The 23,091-nt window shown below is 45.8% G+C and overlaps 2 protein-coding genes across 2 annotated transcripts in view; one reads left to right on the forward strand and one right to left on the reverse strand.

The window, feature by feature from the left end:
- LOC128710392 (uncharacterized) overlaps nt 1-14,041 on the reverse strand; it is a 49,366-nt gene extending 35,325 nt beyond the window's left edge. The window contains exons 1-3 of the mRNA XM_053805449.1: nt 14,038-14,041; nt 2,414-2,739; nt 1,651-2,344 (exon numbers count right to left, since the gene is read on the reverse strand). Coding sequence (XP_053661424.1) covers nt 1,651-2,344; nt 2,414-2,739; nt 14,038-14,041 — 1,024 coding nt within the window. The remainder of the gene's footprint in view (nt 1-1,650; nt 2,345-2,413; nt 2,740-14,037) is intronic.
- Nucleotides 14,042-15,975: 1,934 nt separating this feature from the next.
- Nucleotides 15,976-21,132, forward strand: LOC128710403 (uncharacterized). The gene is made up of 4 exons (XM_053805460.1): nt 15,976-17,181; nt 18,935-19,048; nt 19,116-19,352; nt 20,482-21,132. The coding sequence occupies exons 1-4, from the start codon at nt 15,976-15,978 to the stop codon at nt 21,130-21,132; spliced, it is 2,208 nt and encodes a 735-aa protein (XP_053661435.1).
- Nucleotides 21,133-23,091: the final 1,959 nt, after the last annotated feature.

A 23,091-nucleotide genomic window follows, 5' to 3' on the forward strand; every position in this document is an offset into this window, starting at 1 on the left:
AACAAAACGTAACACTGGACGCAACCCCCCTCTATTAATAACATTTCGTCGACCCCCCCCCACCCCTCGTTTATAAAAAAAAGATGTTTTTAACCCTTTGCCCATTGTGCTAATTTTGTTAGTACTCAATTCTTAAATTGTCACCTATATATTGTACTTGTCTAGAACATAATTCAATGTGTTGATACATGTTGATGTTGACAACTAGATAATAAAAATCTATACATAACCCTTTAAGTTTAACGTGAATCAAATAAAATGGTGGACTGCTTCGACCCAGTACGCCAAAACAACTTTCGCGCTCTACTCCTCACATTACAGTGGAAAGATTTTGTTGACCGCTAAATTGTCGGGCTAAGCGGTTAACGGGTTAGGTTATCCATTTAATTCCATCGTATTTCAACAAGTGTAAAAGGATACAAACATACTTCCTAATAAAATTACTACTCACCCCACATCACTGATAACATAAAACACAAATTTAAAGGTTCTAAAAAATGATGATTGGTTGATGATGTAAATTTATTGACTCCTTTTCTGTCATTTAACACTGATTGGAAAAAATACAAAATTACAGTGTCAATGAAAAATTGCTATTTGATGGGGGAAAAAACCGGTTAAAACGAATTGATAAGCATCATGAAACTGTGTACTATTCAACTTAATTCTTCTAGCTGGTATGCTGACTTCAAAAACGGCCATACAAGCACCGATCATGAAGCCGCACGTTCTAGATACCGAAAATTGATCATTGTTCCGAAAATAATCGTCTGAGAACTATTTAATATTAATAAGATCTGACTGACGTATGATAAATTTTGAAGTTCTTTGAGATAGTTTGAATGCATCAAAAGGCAATTTACTTTCAATTCTGAATAATATTTTGGATATATGCCTGTTGATTTAAAAATTGATACTGCTTTTCCTTAAATGCAACAGAATTTTTATACTGTTTTGAGCTCCACTGCTCAAAATTTGGTTTATGGGTCGACGATGCTTGTTGTGTGAAAATGGATGTAAACAGGATCCTCCATTACAAAACTGAATCCAAAACCATGATCTGAGTGGACATCAGAATGTATCAATGGGTGGGTAACAGAAGACACCGAGAATCTTGACCTTTAAACATCAAGAAGTAGATAGTTAACATGGATTTTGTTTAAAAATCCCTTCAATAAGTTAATTTTTCATACTTAAACTATGGGGAATCTAACATTTATCTTTTTGAAAGTTACGTAACAAAAGGTTAAATCCCCCTATGTAACAAACTGTAACGCTGGTACTAACCCCCTCCCCCATACCCTATCAGCGTTACGTAATAATTGAATGAGCCCTTACTGGAGTTCTGCCATACGTTCTGGTCATATACGTTGTGGTTCACGACCAGCTACCACTCGCTTTACATAATTATGTCTGTGAGGACCTAATGATTGGTCATTTAATCATTCGTTCACAGTCTCATTTTTACAAAACTGGCGTGTTATATAGTATACTGCAATAATACCGGCCTAAGTAGGTATTGATCACAATTTTAAATAGCAAATATCAAAAGCATAAAAATTTAAATAGCAAATATATCATTACTTATGAAGACAGCTTCCATATATATTTTTAGACATGTTAAGACTATGGTAAAATGCATTCACTCACCTATCGATTGGGCCCGTCGTCCACTGGTAAGTCCTTTCGCATGCTGTCGCGCAGAGGAGGACACATTCGCTCCCATATTCGATCGGGTGCGACAATTACGATCAGTTCGTTCACTAGCACTGCGATGCAGTGCGCACGTTCGTTCACTGCACTCGCGTTCACTCGGATCGTCGCGTTCGTATTCGTTTTGGTCGTTGTCGTAGCTGCCGTCGTCACCGGAGGCGATGCAGTTGTGCTGATAGCAGGTAAGCTCTACTGCCGGTTCCAACTCGAGGAACTCCAGCTGAAGTCGATCGAATATAAACCGCTCACCGTACGAGGGTCCATTTCTGTGCGGTGGTAAGAGTCGTTCGATGTCTACACCGTATTCGCTACCAAAATCTCGATCGTGCTCGTCGTCGTCTTCTACTTCCGCTGGCGCTGCTTCCCGGCCGGTGGTGGGTGTGTACCGATCGAGCAGCGTATCAGTGGTAACGCTCGGCAAGCGGTTGCGTTCGTTGCGGAAGCGTAAACAGCTGCCCGTGTCCGACACGATCGAGTCCCTCGCTGGAGGCGAGACCGATTTTCCCGAACCGGAACAACAGCCTGGAACGTGGCGCAACCAGGAAGAGCCACCTTTTCGCTTCGCCTCCAGCCGGCCACGCTTACGTGTGTTTAGCGATCTGCCGAGGCTATGGACGAGCTTTTGGAGGACCTGTTGGAGGTACGCTGTTCGTTTAGTGGCGAGTATAACTCGAAGCGGGTTTCGAAGGGATGCACTTACTTTATCCGATGCGTTGTAGCTGTCAGCTAGAAAGGAAGAAACGGTAGTGTTGGATGCACCGGTACTGTTCTGCTTTGCCTTCGACCGTATCTCTGCTCGATCTCCCGCTAAAGGGCACACCTCACTTCGATCGGACACATTATGACAAACTGCTGTTGATTGTGGCGATTTACGTGCGATACGTTCCGGTTCACCGGTGCAAGGTGTGGTGGTGTTGTTACCGACGGTCAACGGCTTCGGTTGTAGTCGTGAGGATGATTCAGATCGCTCAGGTGATGGTTGTCGTTGACGTTCGGGTTCGCCAGTGCGGCTGATGAGCTGATCGCCTGTAAACGAAATAACAGAGATGCATCACACATTAGTCACCCTGTTTGGTTGCATCTCTGACAGATGAATCCCCCTCCGGCTTTTCGGGCAAAAAGGGTACGTGCGCGGTGTCATGGGTCGGGCCACCGACCAGTACGTGCAGTGTGGGTGGTTGTGGTTTTCCACCTCCGTCACTGGTGTTTCGATTTACTTCCACTCGATATCGAATTTATCGCCGACCATTCGCATAATTACACACGCCACGTTCTAGATGACCGGACGAGCCACGCACACGCATAACGATAGCCGAGGTCACACTCGAACGTAATATGCGTATCGAATGAAGCCCACCGCAAGCCACGGGCGTTGCTTTACGCGTGTGTCGCACAATTACCGCTGACGTGTGCAGTGTACCGATGACGCTTGTGCTGTGCTACAGCGAGACATTGATTCGATCTGATGGTACCAATGGAGAGAAAGAATATATACTTCCCGGTCACGATGGGTGCTCAGAATGCGATTAAACATAGATCCCGGTAAATTATGTCACCGGTCGAATTCGTCCAATCACGCGACGGGTTCGGGTTCAAATCATTCTAATGCAATTGAAATACCGGTGGAATATTCGCTACATACTTGGGCGCTTATATCGCCGAAAAGTCCCGGAAATAAATTTTATTACTTTCCAGTGCAGTGAGCGCTCTCGGTGTCAGTCTGTGCCAGACCAGGTCTAGTGTGTGCAATAGACTAGTGTGCAATAGACGAGCGATCCGGTTACTCATTCGGCAACACATTCCGAGGAAATCAAGATTTATAAAACGTGGAAATGCTACGGAATTCCCATTAGCAAGCGAGTGAGGTGAACCCTAAGCGGATCATTCGCTATCAGTCAATGTGAAGAATTGCCCCAAAAATCTGGTTATTTTCTTTTTTCGATTTCGCCTTTTTACACCAGTATCAGCTCGTGCTGTACGTGCAATTGCAATGGGACGGTTTAATATTTTACTGCACTTTACAGCCGTGCCGGGGTGCAAAAAAAAACTTTTGCCAAAGGATTTTTCCCGCGTGCGATTTTAATTGAATTTCTTTCACATTTATTTTTCGTGCGCAGCCGAAATGCTGTCTCGGTAGCGCTAAAAGGGTAGAAAGGAGCAACTGGGTGGAAGGTGGAGAGTTTGAGGAAGGGTTGACAGTTTGGTCGATATTTATTGTGACACAGTGCCCCTGGATGAGATGTGGTGTGTGTGAGTGTTTTTTTTTTCCAATGGTGATCCATCTTTGATTTTTTTTGTTTTTCGAGAGATTTCGCCATTCTCACGTTTGCGCCCGGTAATCAAAATGGCTTGAACGAGATGGAACGGCAAAATCAGCAATCGAGGTGGAGTGGTAGGATGGAAACCAAAAAGTAAAAAATAAAAGGAAATGTAACTCGAAGCACGAATACATACGGATGGGGCCCGCTCTAAAGTTGGACGACAGGAAATTAGCTTAAATCGACAGCTTCATCGTTAGTACCCGGCACTCGCGGGTGCCACCAGTCGTCAGTTTTTGATTGCTTTTCGGCGATACAAAGCGGATGCGGGTAAGCGGGATGGTAAGATTCACTCACTTTGCTTTTTTTTTATAAAGAAAGGAAGCTGTAATGGACTTTTCTCTGTACTTTCTACTGCACGGAGCTCTGGAGTGGCCTCCCAGTTGACAGTTTTGTTTACAGTGGAACAAACAATCTGCTAATATAGCATTGTGCTTGTATGCGTTATGACTTTTGGTAACAAAAACTTTTTTTTACAAAGCTTATTTTTTATAAAACCCTGCAGCAATCTCTTTTTATTGTAGACAAACTTAAAAATTTCCTATTAATTTCTTGTGCAATAAACTATCAATGTCATAAAACAATAAACTATCGATGTTGGGTTAATTAAATGATTTGAGCTTTGGATAACTCCATTATCATAACCTAACATTAACGAAGATTGAATTTTATGCCGAACCAAATAAACTCTTGAGCACAATACAACCTGCTTTAAATTTATCGCCCGATTGCTGCTCGATTGTTTCACGAATGTCGTTTTAAAATTTTAGCTTTGCATACTCATGCCCGAGTACACTTCTAAATAAGTGTTAAGAGTACCCTAATATTATGCAATCCACATCACAAAAGCGCTTCGGAATAGTTTCTCCGCTTCACTTGTTAGCGTTCATTAATAAGGCAGGCTCCCTGGGCCTGCTTGGCCTGATTTATCATCTCGAGTGTGCCACACGCAGACGAACGAGATGGACTGCCCAGCGAAGTGCCCACATTTTTCCCCTTTCCCCATCCACCATCCACCACGCACCTTAGCCAATTTTCCCGCGGCGGAATGGGTGAAGTAAATCAAAGGTAAACACCTACACACTACACCCCCTGGCGCCCACAGTTTACCATCTCTGTACGTTCCAAATCACCACATCATTCACGGGACACGTCAAAGTTTGTGGAACGAACCGCTGGACAACGCGGGATCAAGTCTTCGCTGGGATGAGTTTGTGTGTGAGAATGTTTTTTTTTGTTGGTATTTCACGAAGAAGGCAATTTGAAATTTTCTTTGCGCAAAATTGAAATATTGGGACGCAAGTTCGGTTAATGCTATATCTGGCATTCTGTGGCAATGGCAAGATGTGAAAACAATTTCCATTCTACTTCCATTTTTGAGGAGGAGGAAGGAGAGTGAGAACCATCGTGAGTTTGGTTTAAAAATTGAATTAAAAGTTGATTATCTTTGCGCGGAGATAAGCTAAAGTGCAGCAATTACAGGACTACGGTGTTGAATGCCACAAGATATTCTACCTTATACTACAAGATCGACTTGTCGCATTGGTAGAAAAAAATAGTTGTGAACTGATCAGATCTTCACCACGCGGCAGATCTTGGAGAATATGACGGAGCAGAAGCTGCACTCTTTCCATCTCTTCAACGCCATCAAGGTTGCAACCGCAATAATCTGACTAAAACTTTACGAAGCAACGAGCTTCTTTGGAATTTCGGCCAGACTTACCAGACTAGTACGAATCACAATGACCAACATTATGCCAAGTGATGGTGGATGGAAAACTCTCAGGGCTTTTTGCTACCATCAAAGGTAACAAAATGGGCTAGCTTGTATACTTTTCAAAATAAAGCTAGAGAGGTTCATCCGCGACTCAGAGGTGGAAACTTCGGGGACCATCTTCTATAAGTCAATCCAGATCATGGCATACGCTGATGACATAGATATAATTGGTTTACGTCTCTCCTACGTTGCAGATGCTTAACAAAGGATCGAGTAGACGGAAGAAAACCTCGGGAGATTAAAAACCTCGGGAGATCAAATCCCAAATTGATGGTGCCACCACCAGCGGCCCTGCTAACACATCCTAACCTACGCATGGGGTGACGTACAAATAGCTGAGCGCTCTTTCAAAGTCGTCCAAAATTTTACTTCCTCACCCAAGATACGCGCTGGGGTGCTGGTTGTCATCCGGTCTTTCTACAGTCTGAGGAAACTTCTCCACTCAAAATACTAGTCGCGACGAACAAAGCTGGGACTATATAGAACTTTTATTGTTCCAGTACTCACATACCCCTATGAGACATGGACTTTGTCCAGAACTGACGAAACCCTCTTAGTCGCATTCGAGAGGACGATGCTCAGAAGGATCTTTGGCCCCTTACATATATGTGTAAGTATAATGGAGGAGCCGCCTAAAGGAGGAGCTCTATATGACGAACTTACTGTCCTACAGCGGATTAGACTCGCCAGGCCCCGGTGAGTCACGTCATGGGAAAGACACTGAACGACCCAGCCCGTAAAGTTCTGTAAGGTGGTCCACATGGACGGAGACGTGTGGGACGTGGTAAGGCCAAATTGAGATGGAGTGATAGCGTTGATGCGTCCACCAGAAAGGACGGGATTATGGCTTAGAGGACTTCTGCAGCAGGCCAAGACCGTCAAGCGGTTGTAGCGCCGGAAAAGTAAGTAAATCTTTCCCCGTGTGCCCCGTAACTTATGCCAAAAGAATATTTTAAATGTTGTTTTCTGTTGTTTTCATCGACGGCGAAGAGTATCGAGGGGGCGAAAGAGTTTGTAGAAGGGTGTTTCAATACAGGGTAAAATAGCCATATTTTTAATTGTTAGTATATAATTCGGAATGGCAAATGTAGGATAGTGGTACAATCAGATAATATCATCTACGTATGATTGATGTGACTGACGGCCCGGAAGCTGCTCTTTAGCTTGTTGCAATATCACTTGTTCATCAAGTATAGTGATTTACTTTCGCAACGAGGCTACCAGTCACCGACGGGAAATGGCGTTCCCGTCTTCAAACGTATCTAATCAGTCAGCGTGAGGATGTTTTCCCATCAACGGGCACTTGATACCGGATGAACATTAAAACAAACATGTCAGCCATTCGGTCCCTTCTGCTCTCCTCCACTTTGCCACAGCTCAACCCCCTTTTCCTGCCCATGTTATCCTTTTGAAGCTGGCTGCCAGCTCAACTCCTCGCCTTGAAAGCATGACGGGGAGTATAAAAAGAGACAAAGACCGTGCTGAATTTAATCAACTGCAATCTGCACTCTGCATCAAAACCCGTTTGTTGGTCGATTGGAAATTGATTTGTACGTGTATGTGTGTGTGTGTATGGAAGTGTATGTGCGCTTTCAAAAGAGATATGAGCGAGAGGGACAGCGAACAAAGATGGTGAAAACTGAATCGGAAGAAAGGCAGATCGTCTTGGAGCGCATCTTCCAGATGATGCATATCTTCGCCAACGTTACGTACTGAATGTCAATCATCGGAGAGAAATGTCTGCTAAAAGAGTTCGACCGCTGGAAAGGTGAACAAGATGGCGGGGAGTAGGAAGAGCGGGAAGAGTGGGAATCTAAGTTGTGGAAACTTCACGATGAGTGGTTCGCAATTGCATCGGATGCTTCCAATAAATTCAGCATAGTTTACAGCTTCCCAACCAGTAAAGCGATCGATGACGTGCCCGGCAGCCATCGTTCAATGTACCACCCACTGGCTACATACACACGCACACACACACACACACTTCATGAGGTGATAAATATTTGCACAGATTGAAGTACCGTGCAGCGTAAAGCGGGCAGTGAAGTGTTTCAACCAGCATGGGTCGATTGTGTTGTTTTTCTGCTTGTCAATATTAAACTGTTATTTTTGTGTTTTGCGTACGATTTTCGAGGCAATTGATTTGTGCGGTACCGGTGCGGATTAAGAGTAAGTGTCTTCTATTTCCAATTTCGGGATTTCCAATGAAATGGTAAATGTAAAAGCATTTTTTTTATTGTTGCTTATCTCCTAATCCTTCCTTATCCACTTTCAACACACTCTAAACATCATCGCAGCTTATTGCATCTACCGCTAAGGCTCATTTATTTCGTCCCCTTTTCATGGAGCCGATTTCACTCTAAAGTGTTCAGTAAAAAATACGAATTGTGGATTGCTCTTCTAGAAGTGATACGAATTATCATTCCGTACAGTGATGTCCCGCGAAGTGCTAGTCACAAAGGGTCATAGAGAAAGAGAAGGGAAACTAAGAAGAAGAAGACTAAGTAAAAAAAAACAAGGAAGTGTCATCCTTTTGAGCTACCAGAAGCGATTTAATGCCTCTGATAAGGCGAATGAGTGAGGAGTTTTTTTTTGTCTCCTTTTTCGCGTCGAATACAACGAAGTCTGCTTTCTCGCTCTTCGCTCTTCATTTTTCCGGCTCAACTAACATGCTCACACCGTTCGCTTTGCTAAAACGGAAAAATGGCAAAGCAAGTGAGAAAAGGCGATGAAAACGAGAAAAAAAAACTGGAAATAAATCCAGAGAGCACCGCGTGAAGATCAAAGCAAACACGGTCGGGACGAGTGTAAAGGTAGCGGCAAGATCCTCGGCTGGCTGGCACGCCTTGTGACAAACTTCTTGCATTGATTTATCCACCCATGCCACCGCTGCCTTTTAATTCATTCCTTCCCGTGCCGTTCCCTACGCGCCGCTATTTCGTCGGAAAACTTCCTTCCACGTGGCCGGCCGTTAAAGCTTCGTCAATCTCGAGCCCCAGCACTAAAGGATCGGGATCAAGCAATCCGATTGAAGCGGAGGTTTCTTTTGAAGCATTGATCTTTGAAGCTACTTCAAATCGGTTGCTTTAATTTCAATGTTGAATTTTCTTTCGGTTTTCTTTTTTTGGTTCAAAATAAAGCACAAGTTGAAAGCACCTCCTTTGCCACTGTTGGCCGTGCCCATTGTTTACCGCGTCCGAAAGGGAGAGTTGGATACCAACCATCCGAAAGCAAACCGTAAAACTCTGAAGCGGACCAAATCCGACCTAGCTAATCCTTCACTCGAGCGTCTTTCATCCTCCCCTTCCCATTGGCGTATCACATTTCCCCTCGGGACAGTGACATGTGAAGAACGAGTTTTTCTACCCCATTCGAGGGGGTGGGTATGGGTGAGAGTGTTCGCAATATCACAATAAGTACATTGGTCGAGTGCGGGCATGCATACTATTTCACGCACGCACGATCATCTTCCGATGGTGGAAAATAAATGAAATTTCCACCATGAGTGATGCAGGACGGAGCTATTTTTTTATTCTCCTTTACGCAAAATATGAAGCAATGAGAGCGAAAGCGAGAAATGATTCAACTTTAAAGAGTGTGAAAATAGGAACGCAAAAAACAAGGCGAACGACGCAAAAAAAGACGAAATCGTGCCAATATAAAATAATTCACACCGTAGCTCGAGCAATGCGGAAATGGAGACGCCTGGTCGCTAACGCTTTACCGTTGAATATTGGAATGAATATTGAATGCTACCGGCATCGAATGGCACCGCTCGACTTCTGTCGGCAAATGCATTTGTATGAGTGACTGTTTGTGTGTATATATGTGCGTATGTGTGTGTGTATGTGTGTGAATGAACAACGCAGTTCGTTCTGCGCAACGCAGTCTAAAGGGAAGCCTTCGGATTGGGGAATTTCAAATTTATTACCATCTTTAAATCCTCTCCCATCCTCTTTCTTCTTTTCCCGTAGAAGAAAAAGTTGAAGAGGGTTGTGGCGGAGGGGGTGGGGTGGAGTTGGAGAGGAAGGAAGGGGGGTAGGGTCGTGCAGAGAAGCAAACGGGGAAAGCGATTTGAGCGAAACCACCATCTCGCACATTGGTCTTCCACATTCCACCCTCTCCCCCCCCCCCCCCCCCACCAGCGTTTCTCCCCCCCCCCCCTCTCCTTTGTTAGAAGGGTGCTCGCGGATGAATTGATAAATTTATGCACTTTTCCTCGAGAAAAACTTTCCGGCAAGTGGTGGTTCGTTCCTTTGGCCACCGCTCTTCCGTAACATTTTCAATTCATTTGTGCATTCCGAAATGGGACCGGCTTGTGGGCTGACCTGCACCTTCCCTTCTACCTCCTCCCCATCCTTTTCCGCGGGTGCGTCTGCTGTCCACAAGGGTGGAAAGTTTATTGCAAGCGATCCTTAATCACACTCCCAAAGAAGCAAAGGCGAGAGGCGTGAATTTATCGCTTATCTATGTTTTTTTTATCGTGCTAGTGGTGGATACCAGGCCCGCCCTTTGGTACGGCATAGTGTGAGTGGTTTCTCCATCGCACACACTGCCGTCATCAAGCGTTGATATGTAGATAGAACCGATTAGAAATTTGTGCTCACCGCTAAAACTGATGTTGGCATAAGGGTGCATCATAATCGCGTGAAGTTTGTTATAGGCGAACAATTTTTTTGTAACTAATTGAAAAACAATTCCATTTCAGCATGTATTAAAACTTTGATTGGGAGTTGAATGTAGTTAGCAAGATCGAAAAGATCAAATACGAGAATCGAATTTTCATAGCATACTTTCTCGAAGCTTTACGTTTTAGAAATGCCTGATAGAATACTCCGCACAACGAGCAAACACATCCCCTGGGGCGTTCAGAGTCCAAGGAGTTCAATGATCAAACGCGTTGTTTTCCTCAAAAAATTGTTTCGCAAACCGGTATCAAGAATTTCTCGAGTATCTGAAAATTGACTGACTAGCAATTTTCAACAGATGTTCTTCTCATCATTTACTACTATCTGTAGAGAGTTTTACTTCCGTAAATGGAGATCGGTTTTGTATGATTGCCAAAGTAATTTCCAACTTTTAGCCAAAAATCGTTGATATAGACTTTAAAAGTATACCATGTTATGATTTACAAAAAACAATATTAGCATTATTCGATTTATTAAACTATATATTATATTTTATTATCATAAAATATTCGAAAATAAATCAGCTAGTACTACAAACTTGTTTTTTACAGTTTTTTGCAGAATGTTCTGTTAAAATTTATAGTATTTGTAGGTACATTTCTAACGTACTTTTGAATGTTGTATACTTTATCAGACATACATATTATTGAGGTCATCTATTAAAAAAATCTCAAAACTGTCTTTCTAGTGAGGCTGCTCAGTGTATATACCCGTTTAAAGCAGTTCGGGAAAAACTCCCAACCTTCAGCAACGTTTAGTCTCCGGTTTCGTTGGGCTCATGCCATTCTTTACCGTTTGTCGATTGCTTCATTGTATCCCTCACATCAATCAGCCGCCGCCGTATAATGTATCATGAAACATTTAACAGTGCACTACCGTAATCCACGCAGCGATAAAACATACGCGCAAGGAGGACAAAACGGTCGCGAGAGCGAGAGGGCGTAAACGGGCCATACCCGTGACAAAGAAAGGAACGTGTACGGAAACGTACCAGGAAAGTGTACCAGTCCGTCAACTGCCACTTTCAGCCTGTGACGATGTGTGTGTAAATACGGCACCAGGCGTGCACTCGTGCTCGTAAATAATACACCAATAAATCTACTCAATCAAACCGAACGGGCATCGCGTCGGCACAAAAAAAAACAGGGCGGACAAAATGAACGATTGCTGGTTCGGATGGTTCAGTTCTGTTGCGCCAAAAAAGATTTCGCAGCTAGGTAGAATTGTGGGACCGTTTGCGTGAGATTTGGCCCGATATTTACACCACCGTCCATTCATGATCACAACGAAGATATAAAGGGTGGCACGGCGAGCCATATGGCTTTTCTTACGCGCTGGGTCGGGAGGGGAGAAGCGAGAAGGGGGAACGAGGTGGGAAAGGATGTCGGTTTCAAAATCGCGACCCGTACCCGTGCAAACTTCCTCCGGGCTGTTGATAAGCATCAGGGTTGGGGCGGGCCGGTCTCTTTAGGAGTTCCGTTCGGGAGAATGAGCAGCTCAGCATTATTCGCTCGAAAGCAGTGAAATGTGAATCGCGCTTTTTACCCTGTGTTCCAGTATTTCCACTACACCATTCACATGTTCTAATACCCTTCCAGCATCACCACAAAAACGAACAATAGGAAAAATCGATTCGGAAATTTTAAAGTAATGAAAATTCCTTGCAATTTGCCAGAATTGCCAAAATGGATTTCAGTGCGAAACGATTATGCAAATTTGTATTTACTTGTGATGTGTAAACTTTATTGATTGTCGGTACGGTTACTTCCCAATACATTCTTTTGTTTCCAGTTTTATGCCCATTCTTCACTCCCACTGTGCGCAGCCACGGACGCTTTGTAAACTGTCATGTTCATGTGGCAATTTTACGTGTACGCGAACTGCCGAGAAAAGCGCCGGAAAAAGAGCCCCAAGAAAGGCAGACAGGGTGGCAGAAAAGCTCATAGAGAGAAAGAGTAATAGAGAGAGAGAGAGAGAGAGAGAGAGAGAGAGAGAGAGAGAGAGAGAGAGAGTTTTACACACATACAAATACGTGCGAGTACACATGCCACAAGCGCACGAACAAGAGGGTGGGTGAGGATGCACAAATGTTCCCCGAACCTGTTCGGACACACTGGAACTCATTGGAATGGCATGGCATATTGGGGAAGGGGTTGTAGCTATGGATGGTGAGGAGGAGAAGGAGAAGGCGTGGGGGTTGATGATTTATGAGCTTTCACAGGATGGTGTAAAATATGATGTTACGCTTGCGCCCTTCAAATAGTCACCCCCATGTTACCGCTCGCAGCCACGGTCTGGAATAAGGAAGCGCTGAATGAAAGGAGAGTGAAGAGGTAAGGAAGGGAAATGAAGGTGGGGGGGGGGGGGGGGTATGAGAGGGTAAATTTGGAAACAAAACGTTGCTCTCGCAGCTTGGTGAGAAAAAAAAGAAAATGCTGAACAAATGCAATCGTAACTGTTTTTCCTGAGGATCAACAAAAACGGGATGAAAGGATGAAAGGCGTGCTATAAGGGTGGGAGGTGTGTGTGTGTGTGTGCGTGAAGGAGTGAGAGGCAGAAAAGACTTTTCCATTTAAAGCAAGTGGTTTGTTTTTCGGTGACCGTTTGCACGGAAGCACCGCTCTGAACGTACGCGCACAGCGTAAAGCAAATAGCGCATTCGAGTGTGTAGAGTTTACCACCCCTTTGCCACGGGAGAGGTGAAACGGGGATGAACGAAGAGAAAGGGGGGTGGATGGATATTGGTTGAAGGATAATGAGGAAGTAGGCATTACATGGACCGGCTGTGAAGTGGACCGTTTGGCATTATTGTTACGACCGAGCGCTCGGGACAGTAGTAGCGTTCGCTGGCAAAATGTGAAAAGTTTTCCGCTTTTCTCACACACCCACAACACACGTGGGGGTGGGGAGGGGTGGACACATCAGGCAAACTGTTCATCTAAACATGATAAATGTGATTGCAATTGTTGCTTGTTGCTATTGATGTTTGGAGGTATTTGAGAACAGCCGACCAGTGAACTTTTCCCAACAGAGGGCGTGCACATATAACGTGCATTATTTATGATCGTTCTAGTGTTTTTCCGTTGATGCAAAAAAAAAGTTGGTTAAAGTACAGAATGCGATGCTTACAAGTTACTTTTGTCATGTTTTTCCATTCGCTAAAGAACCGAGCGGAATTAAATGAAACATAAACCATAATGAAGCCAATTTATTCGATTGATTTCCTGATTGAAATCCTTGCGTTGAAGGACATTTCAAGAATCGAGAATCTTTAAGTTTCACTACCGCTTCTAGGCGAGTATTCCGTGTTTTTTTCTAAGCATTCCAAAATCGGGGGAACGGGGCTATCGGCCACAAAACGACCACCACACCACGCCCAACCATGCCAACACGATCAACACTTTCAACGTTCGTTCCAGAGTTGGCATTCGATTATCTTTCGTCTTTCCAGTGGTTCAAGCCACATCCCCGAAGCTACTCTCCGGTCAAAACTAATTTCCGTGAGTTTCCTGTACTGTGCAAGTAGGTGTTTTCAACTAACCCATGTTTGAAGGAAAGCTTTGCAAGATTTGGAAAAGCTCCCTCCGTTGGGTTTTGGTACGTCAAACGACCACCAGTGTATGCAAAGGATGTCATCAAGGAAGACTTCACCGTAATCGCTGGCACGCTAACGGTTGCGGTTCGATAACCTAGGGCAATTCGCGTCGGGTTCTGGTGGGAAAGGAAAGGGATTGACCGACGAGCGAAATCCCGCCGCAACCGGTGCCTTCCGATGCGGAGGTGATTCTGCTGACTTCATCAGGCGGCACGATGCACGCGGAGTTGTTGGGCGGTATCATCTTCACCTGGGATCTAACCGGAAACAAACGCTGACGATGCTTTGCACGATGGTCCGCTTTCGCATCCATTACCCTAATTGAATCTTGCAGAAATCTCTCCCAAGCATTATTCGTCTCGGTTCCAGGTGGATGAGTGGCGAGCAACTTCGATTGAAACTTTGGTTGAGAATGGTTCATCAAAAGCGGGGGTGGGCGCTGCTGAACAAAACAATCGAAAACGATTCAATCAGTAAAGGAGCGGTGGAACGTTCTCGGATGAATATGTCCTTAGGGCGAATAGTTTCGTAAGGAAGTTATCGCAAGACGTAAAGGTCAAGTAGCCTTCACAGCCAGCGCTTGCGGAGTGGAACACTGGCACAATTCAGTTGTGCGTTGACCGTTTTGAATCAACAGTACCGCTGCGCCGCACACGATATCCATAACGGAGAGCCTCCAGCACGCTGGCATTAGTGGCGATGCGAGAACTTCTTATCTCCCAAAACGAGCTGCGACAGTGAACCGAGTGACCGAGCCATTTGTTGGGCATGAACAAAAAACAAGAATCAGGGAAAACATCTTCCGGCCCTCACCAGTTCGTAACCTTCGGTGGCAGATAAACAATATTGAGATGCACGAAAAGCGATAGCGAAATGGGTCATCAACCCCGATGGTTTGGACCTGGACGTTAGTGTTGGGATGCAGTACGACAGCAGCAAGATTTTAGATGTTCGATTCGGCACATACGCACACCTAGGTTGCCGTTCTAGCAGTTACTAGATATAACTTGCTATAGCCCCAGCACATGGACATCCGGGGACAATCGCGGGGACTCGGGGCCGAGTATTAGTAGGTGCGCTGGCACTATTGTTGGAAATGTCATCGTTTGTTGATGCTAGTGTTTTCTTTTGCCTGCCATTTTTGCACGACCCCTGGTCAAAGCGTTCGACATTGATTAACGATGACAGCGATGATGATGTTGGTTGCCGGGTTTGTTCCCCGGTTCGGTCAATACCACAGGTGACAGGTAATGCTATAAGATAACCTGTCAAGAAGGGGAAGGAATGAGCAGCGGTGAAAAAAAAACACCTTTGTCCATTCGGCAGTCTCGAAAGGTTAGAGAAATCTAAAAACCCAATTTTGTATCTTTCTCTCCCTGACTCGTTGTCAGCGGCAAGCTCATTCATTTGGGGGTCCTCTAACAGAATCAACAAACCCTTACCATTCAAGGGGTTGACAAGAGAGAATGAAACCATGAGGTGACCTCCAAAACAAAACAAAACGAAACAAAGAACACAAAAGGACAAAAGCAGTCACGGTGCCGGTGTGTAGTGCGACCCGGCGGACAAACAAATAATACCGACCTGGTGCCCGGGATTCGGTCGGCATTCATCAGCGGTGCTTGCTGCGAGATAAAAGGTACTCGGGACACGTGAAGATTTCCTTGCGAGAGGTCCCAACGCATTTCTAGATGACAGAAAAATAAACCATCAATCTTTCACCGGACGCCGATGAGGGAGCCGCAGCTCCGGACGCGGGTGTCTCGTTTGGGCCGATCGTTTCCGTTCCAAGCGAAATAAATAAATCAGTTTCGTTTGGCTTTGCGGAGATAGGGGTTGGATGCGTTGGGTTTGCGCTTTAGTCGACCAGTCGCTTTCCGGACGATGCCGGAAGCGGTTGTGCCGTGCTGTCTGCTGCCGCTGTTGCTGCTGCTCTCCGCCGCTGTTGATCCGCTGTGTGGCGAATCAACGAGCCGAAATCTGGCGGGTGTTGATTTAATTTCCCGCACGCCGAACAGTCTCGATGCGGACGCCAATATTCGCGAGCGCTTGATTGTTCTCGAGCGACGGTTTGTGAGGTTGGTGCAAGATCCTTGCACCGAACAGGGACTGCTGATCGTGTTCCTGCAGCTGTGTACCGCGGCAGATGAGAACGGAGATGCCGACATCCTTTCATTGGTAATCGAAGCTTTCACACAACCGACGCTTGCTTTACGGGTGGTGTTTAGGGTGGATGCGGAGGATAACATTGCCAACGCGGTCACCTCCATCAAGTTAACGGCGGGTAACGATTCTAGTTGCATCGTGTTGATTATGCTGCACCCGCATCTAACAACCTCGGATATTCTACTGCCATCGATTGGTCGTGCCTTCCCGTTGGCACTAAAATTAATTTTACTCGCTAATAGATCACCCTCTGGTGAGTGTCCAGCTGAAGAAGACCTACACAACGCGGGCTCAATACTGTCCATCCTCTGGCAGACGGAACACATCATCCGGACTGCTACCATTTGGTACCGCTGCTCCACAAAGCCCGGAGCGATCTCGGTCGGACTGTTCGATCTTTTCGCGATGAATGCGTCGGCACCTTCACCCTTCACCGGTTCCGCGACATGGGGCATCTTTTACACCGTGGCCGAACTGAACCGATCGCTACCGACCGATCTGGTGCGTTTCGGACGGCACATGAACCTTCAGGGAATGCCAGTCGACATCTATGGATTTGAAGCGGCAATGGCCTACCGGCGGCAGGACATCGACATGATGCCAAGGACCTTCCCGACGGTACATCCCAATGCTACAAACACGTCCGGCGGACTGCTGGACATACTATTTGGGGCGGATGTGAATGCGGTGCGTGAACTTGCCATCCGGATGAACTTCACGCCCCGGGTGTACCACACGCGGGCAAACTTTGGATTCAAGATGGCGAACGGTACGTTTACGGGCGTGCTGGGACGGCTATTGACGCGCGAATCCTGGCTGTCCCTGAACGTGTACTTCCTGAAGGATTACGAGACGCGCGAGTTGCAGTTCAGTGCGGGTGTTTACCAGGACAGCCTGTGCGTGTTCGTCCGGGCGGCCGGTATGGTGAGTGTAGAGCCCGCTAATCCCCAATACCGGATCAATGCGATGGTATCATTAACCAAGCATCTTAAGAAACTTACCCCCGCACCCCCTCCACCCACCACCCAACCCCGGTAAGCTGCTTAACAGGCATACAACCTACTGGCAGGAATGGTTAATTTTGCATGCACCAACACTAGACAGAAGATTGCATACCCGTCAGGCGCATTGCGTCCTGCACCGCTTTGCCCTCCATTCCACACGTCCTGTGTTTGATTGAGGTTGGATCAACGACTTTAAGCAAAACGTACGCACACTAAGCTGCCGTCTTACTCGTAGTGTATGCGTGTGTGTGGAGAGGGGAAAAATGGAGACTAGCACGAGACGAATTGTTGACCGTTCTTAAGCCCTTCGGTCGTACGTAACGTGCCGTTTGTTAATATCGCGCTACACAACGTCACTGGGGATGAAAATGGAAAATAAACGGATTTCCATCGTTCGTTCAGTTTTCATTTCCGTTCCATTCGGACCGCTGTTCATACCAAACGCACTGGGCAACATACACAAGCACACAAATGCACACCCATCGTCACTATTTCTACCTTTGCCTGTTCGAGTGTACCACACGGCCCGATTGCGATCGGGCTTTAATCCTCTCGTTTCGTAGAAGTTGGCTCGAACTAATATTGAGCCGGCGGGTTAAAACGGTAAGGTAAATGGGTGGGAGAATAGGGTGGCGGTACGGGCTAAAAACAGGACGAAAGTGTAGTGAACGTCCACATTGAGCCATCCCAGATTGCTGCGGTTTCGACCAGGAATCAACTGCTTCGGGCGTACTCAGAGAGCGCACTCATTGAATCATCGAGATTTGTGAATGTGCCTACCCCTTTGTCGTGGTACAAGGGAATGGGATTGTGGGACTGAAAGAGATAGATAAAGGGAGGGTGGAGGTATTCTTTAGCAAGCTGTGGGTTGACGAGTAGGAACGACTTTAAGCAACGACCACGATCGCAAACTGTACGTCTCTATGCCACATTCTCCATCGACTCTCAGACATCCCGGAAGCAAAGCACAGCGTCTAACGATACGGTCGTCAGAAGTGGTTGAAAAGTGCTATGATCGGAAGGGAATGAAGATACTGAGGACTTAAAGCAAGGAATTTAAAATTTTCAAACCATCCACACCGACACACACACACATTAACCATACAAATGCCCCATCGATTCGTTGCCGATCGAACGATGACGACCGATTGCCGCCCTTGTGGAGTGGAACTGGCGAGGAACAGGTCAAAAATGAAAAGAAAACAAACCGACCGATACGAACGGGATTGATTTTTCCCCGCCGTCGGGTGATTTTGTTTCGCCCGTCGCGAGGATTCTATTGGAAGGGGGCATTAAGAAGCCCCGTACGGATCGGAGCACTGAAAGGAAGTTGAATGTCGGTACACGCTCGGTGGTGTGTTGAGTAAGGTTAGAATTCCTCTGACGCATGCTGAAACTGCGTAATAGCACAATGATCAAATTCGTTCAATAACTTGTTAGGGCCTGAATTGTTGAATGTTCGGAAGTACCGCTACTAATTTACAACTTGATATGGCAACTATGCTCACATAAAGCCCTGGTTATTTATTTAATGGCAGGCTTTGTTTCTTCTACCACAGTTATTAAAGGTCGTGTTTTTATTTAAATCTCAACAAACGGTCCACTGTGCGTAAATTACGGGTCAGTTAACGATGAATGTTCTTTTTCCCCAACTGGCTCCGCTCGTTTCTCAGCTGCCGGAATGGTTGCTCATTTTTCGCTGCTTCACACCGTCGCTTTGGATCATCGTTTGGAGTACGGTCGTGCTGGTGAGCCTATGCTACCTAGCCCTGGCACAGTACATTGCCGTACGCCACCCGGCCATCCCAAGCCGGAATCACCCAACACACGGACTGAATCACACCTACCATCAAGGTTAGCTCAAACACAAACCAACCTCATGGTAGCTCGGTGTGCGCATTAAAAAAATACTACCCAGTACGGCTCTTTCCAGAACGACCGCAGGAACTGGACCGAACTGGGATGGTGGGACAGATCGTGGGAGCACTGCTGACCGCCCCGACGAACGGTTTCCATCGGACGACCGCACATCAGAAGCTGTTCGTGGCGTTCGGTTTGATCTGGGGACTCACGATAACCGGCGCCTTCCAGGTGAGTGAGTTGTAAAATGAAGAATTCTACCGACGACTCCTCATCAATGTCTAATTCCCGACAGCTAATAGGTTCTGAGCGGTTGTGTTTAATAAAGGTACAGTTGAAAAAAGACTAGCATGTAGGGCTTATTATATACCTGGTTGGCGTTGTTTGAAAAGATGCCCGCGTATATGCAATTCTTTATATACATGAATAGAATACATAGTGCATGTACAGTGATACGTGGAGTTAAAAGTTCAATTCGTTCGATAACTTTTTGCTGCTGTTGGTGGTTTGATTCTTCCTCCCGTTAGGGATATTGCGGAAATAACTTAGACGTGATTCACTGAACAATTTCGATGTACGATAAGTTCTTTTCCCCACATTACTAATATCTTCCACTTGTAGCGACAGTGTCTCCTATCTTTGGTTCCTCTACCAAACTAATTTGCCACTGCTGCGATTATAGATCGTGTAACTATCCGATTGTTAGCGTTTGTCACCGTTTCTCGAAGAGTTCACATCTTTCTCATCATCTCAAAAAATATTTTAAAATTAATTAATTATGGAATTAATTTTCTCATTTCTAGCTACAACCACAAGACATAGCTTCTTCATTGGAGTTGTAAAACTTAACTAGGTTTGATCAATATTACTTGGAAATATCACGATGTTGCAAAGCTGCTTCCAAAGCTCTCCAAGGGTTTAATGATTTCCGTCACCTCAAACCAAAACTGAGTAAAAATACTATGGTGCTTAATGAATCATTTTAGAAGAGTCATTCATATTAATCTTTAGTGAGGAGTCAATTAAATCTGGAGAAGATTTTTTTTAATTACAAATCCTTGTAGACCCATGTACCCTCTGATATTCATAAACCTCCATGGAAACATAGTTATAAGACTTCTTTGGAAAAGAGATTAAAATTGGCTCAATATGTTTCATGAATATGACTCACTCAAAACTAGAAACTACCACTGCGACTGAGTTCTCAGCTGAGATGCTCATGTTAAAGAAAATGTTAACTAAGAGCCTCGTATTTCAGGATACCATCATAGTGTTATTTTCCTTCAATATTACTCCTTTTAATAGTGAGTTTTGAATAAATCATTTAAACCGAGAGAATAATTTCTTGTATGTCTTACAGGGTTCTCTAGTCGAAGTTTACACAACGCCTACGTCCATGAAAAACTTGGACACACTCGCGGAACTGGATGCGAGCGGACTCACGATCACGGTCACCGCACCAGCGCTCATTGTGGACGTGTTCGGCACGGAACGACCTGGGAGCACGATCGGTAATCTCAAGCAACGGCTCGTTATCGAACATAGAACCTCCCAGACGTCGACCTACGGTGTGCTGGCCGGCTTGACGGCTGGCCTCATCCGCAACCAGGACTTTGTGCGGCTATCCACCAAGCACCTGAATACGAACGGTATCGCACGGTTGCATCGATTGCGCGAATGTCCCCGGAGCTACACGCTCGCCTACCTTTATCCGCGCGGTTCCCCACTGTACCGTGCCGCCAACGACCATATACTACACTTTCTGCAGCACGGCCTATACGCGAAATGGCAACGAGATGCCGCCCATCTGCTTGCCATGAACCGGGCGCTTAAGGTACACGCGCGGTACATCCGTAGCGGTCGTCCGGGAAGTGGAAGGCAGGTGACACTCCGGTTGGATCACTTGCTGCTACCGTTTATGTTGCTCGGTGCCGGCCTCAGCTGCGGTGCGGTGTGCTTTCTCTGGGAGCGATATTGTCGCGCTAGATGGGCGCTCACCCGCGGAGGTTAACAAGGCCATCGGAAAACGTTACGTCAGTGGCGTATAACGATGTCCACCATGGATGATGTAGTGTTTGAAGCGTGTTACTACCCGTAACCAGATTTAATGAAACGCCATACCGAAACACACATCCTTCAGCCACATCACGTCCATTTGGCGCTTTATACGACAGGCTTGCATCGTGACGATGGGTAGAAAATGGTGCCGATTTGATGACGCCATTTAGCTCGCCCCGGGTGTCGTTTGATTTCCTTCAGATGTCATTTATTTACCATAGGATGATTGAGACTATCAGGACTTCCATCCTGAATGTCTATATTTCCCGAGATAGAACACAGTAAGGCTAGGCTACCAATATATTTATAGAACCTCATATAAATAAAAAAAAACTGCACAATTGATACAGCTCCTGCTACAAAAGACGTTCATATCGACCATATCATCTACTACTTCACCGGTGTTATATTTCGCTTTCGGAACAATTTAATTGAAGACCATATGTTTCTCGCCCCTTTCTGACCGTTAACCGTCGCGCGTCGGGCAATGTTTCATTAAGCATTCATGTGAACCGACACCGTCGGTCGGTTAATGGCCGTTGTCCGAAAGCAGGACATTCTCCAAGCAAGGTTTCTGTTGTTTTTCATGTTGTGACCACTCGTTACCTCGTCCGAGCCGCACTAGCACGATGAGATTTTCATGTTTCTCCATCCCAACGCTGGTAATGGGTGGCCTCCAGCGAAAGGAAACTGTTTTTTTCCTTCCTCCGTACAGCTTCTTCCCCTCCTGGAGTTGCCGAGATTGTGCCACTGGGAAGGAACGTAATTATGCGGTAGTCAAAATTTATGAACCTGCTCCGTACGCAGCATACCCATCGAAATGCCGATGCAATCCATCCAAGGACCAGGGCGGGGAGGATTTTTCGCCCCGCACAATATGGCACAGAACGTTTTGATTGACATTCGGTTGCTGGTATTGCTGAGTAACGACGAGCTGTCACACGATCGGTGCGGACGGGTCGGCAACTTGTCCGCCAGACATTGCTGCGATCACCACGCCAGTGTTCGGCGTATGAATAAATAAAGAAATTCACCATCCCAACCACCCGGCTTACGGATGACACCCAGTAAATGGAAGCTAGCGTTTGGTGTGCTCCTGATGGAATTAATTATCACCGCGTCTTGCGATCCTTTCTTCTCTGATGCCGGGCTGAAACCAAACCAACCGTTTGCCGCGCAAGTTCAAAGGCCCATCGTGCTGCTACTGCTGCGTTAACGGGCGAAGTAACTCATCTGTAACCACACCGCCTCACACACTCACACACACGCCGGGTGCCGGTGATTCGAGCGGTCGCTGCAGGTCGAGCGTACGTCACACGACACGCCACTAACGTCGTTTGTTGATGGCTTTTCGCTGGATACTCGATATCGACACCATCGAGGCGTTTCGCGAATTGCGATTAATTATACTCCACCCTTTGCTCCACAACACACATACACGCACTACTCAACCCAGACCCCAAAAACCACACTGATTTTGAGGGTGTGCACTAGTGTTGGGAAAATTCCAATCCACAGATCCTGGTTCGACAGTTCGACGATTTCACCCAACATTCGGTTGAGAGCGAGCGCTTCAAACTCGTCAATTTGCATGTCTGTACCACTCAGACAGTTTTCTTTTTTAGTGGCGCTAATACCTCATTGGGAATAGAGAAATGGGATGGGCCTAGCATTTCTGACTTACGTTGACTTCATTTGCCCTCGGTTGGATGGTCTTTTTGCTAACCACAAGAAGCTCCAAGAAACTTATAGAAAAAAAACGCTGGGAAACTACTCTATCATCCCATCAGGACAAACCACGAAATAACAAGGATTTACTGGTAAAAATCATTGTTGGTAGATTTTAAAAGTTTGCTAGAAAACTGAGAATTTCCATCCTAGAATAATAGTTCTGAAATACCAGTGGAAAGCT

Source organism: Anopheles marshallii, chromosome X (genome assembly GCF_943734725.1).
Source record: "Anopheles marshallii chromosome X, idAnoMarsDA_429_01, whole genome shotgun sequence".
Classification (NCBI taxonomy): Eukaryota; Metazoa; Arthropoda; class Insecta; order Diptera; family Culicidae; genus Anopheles; species Anopheles marshallii.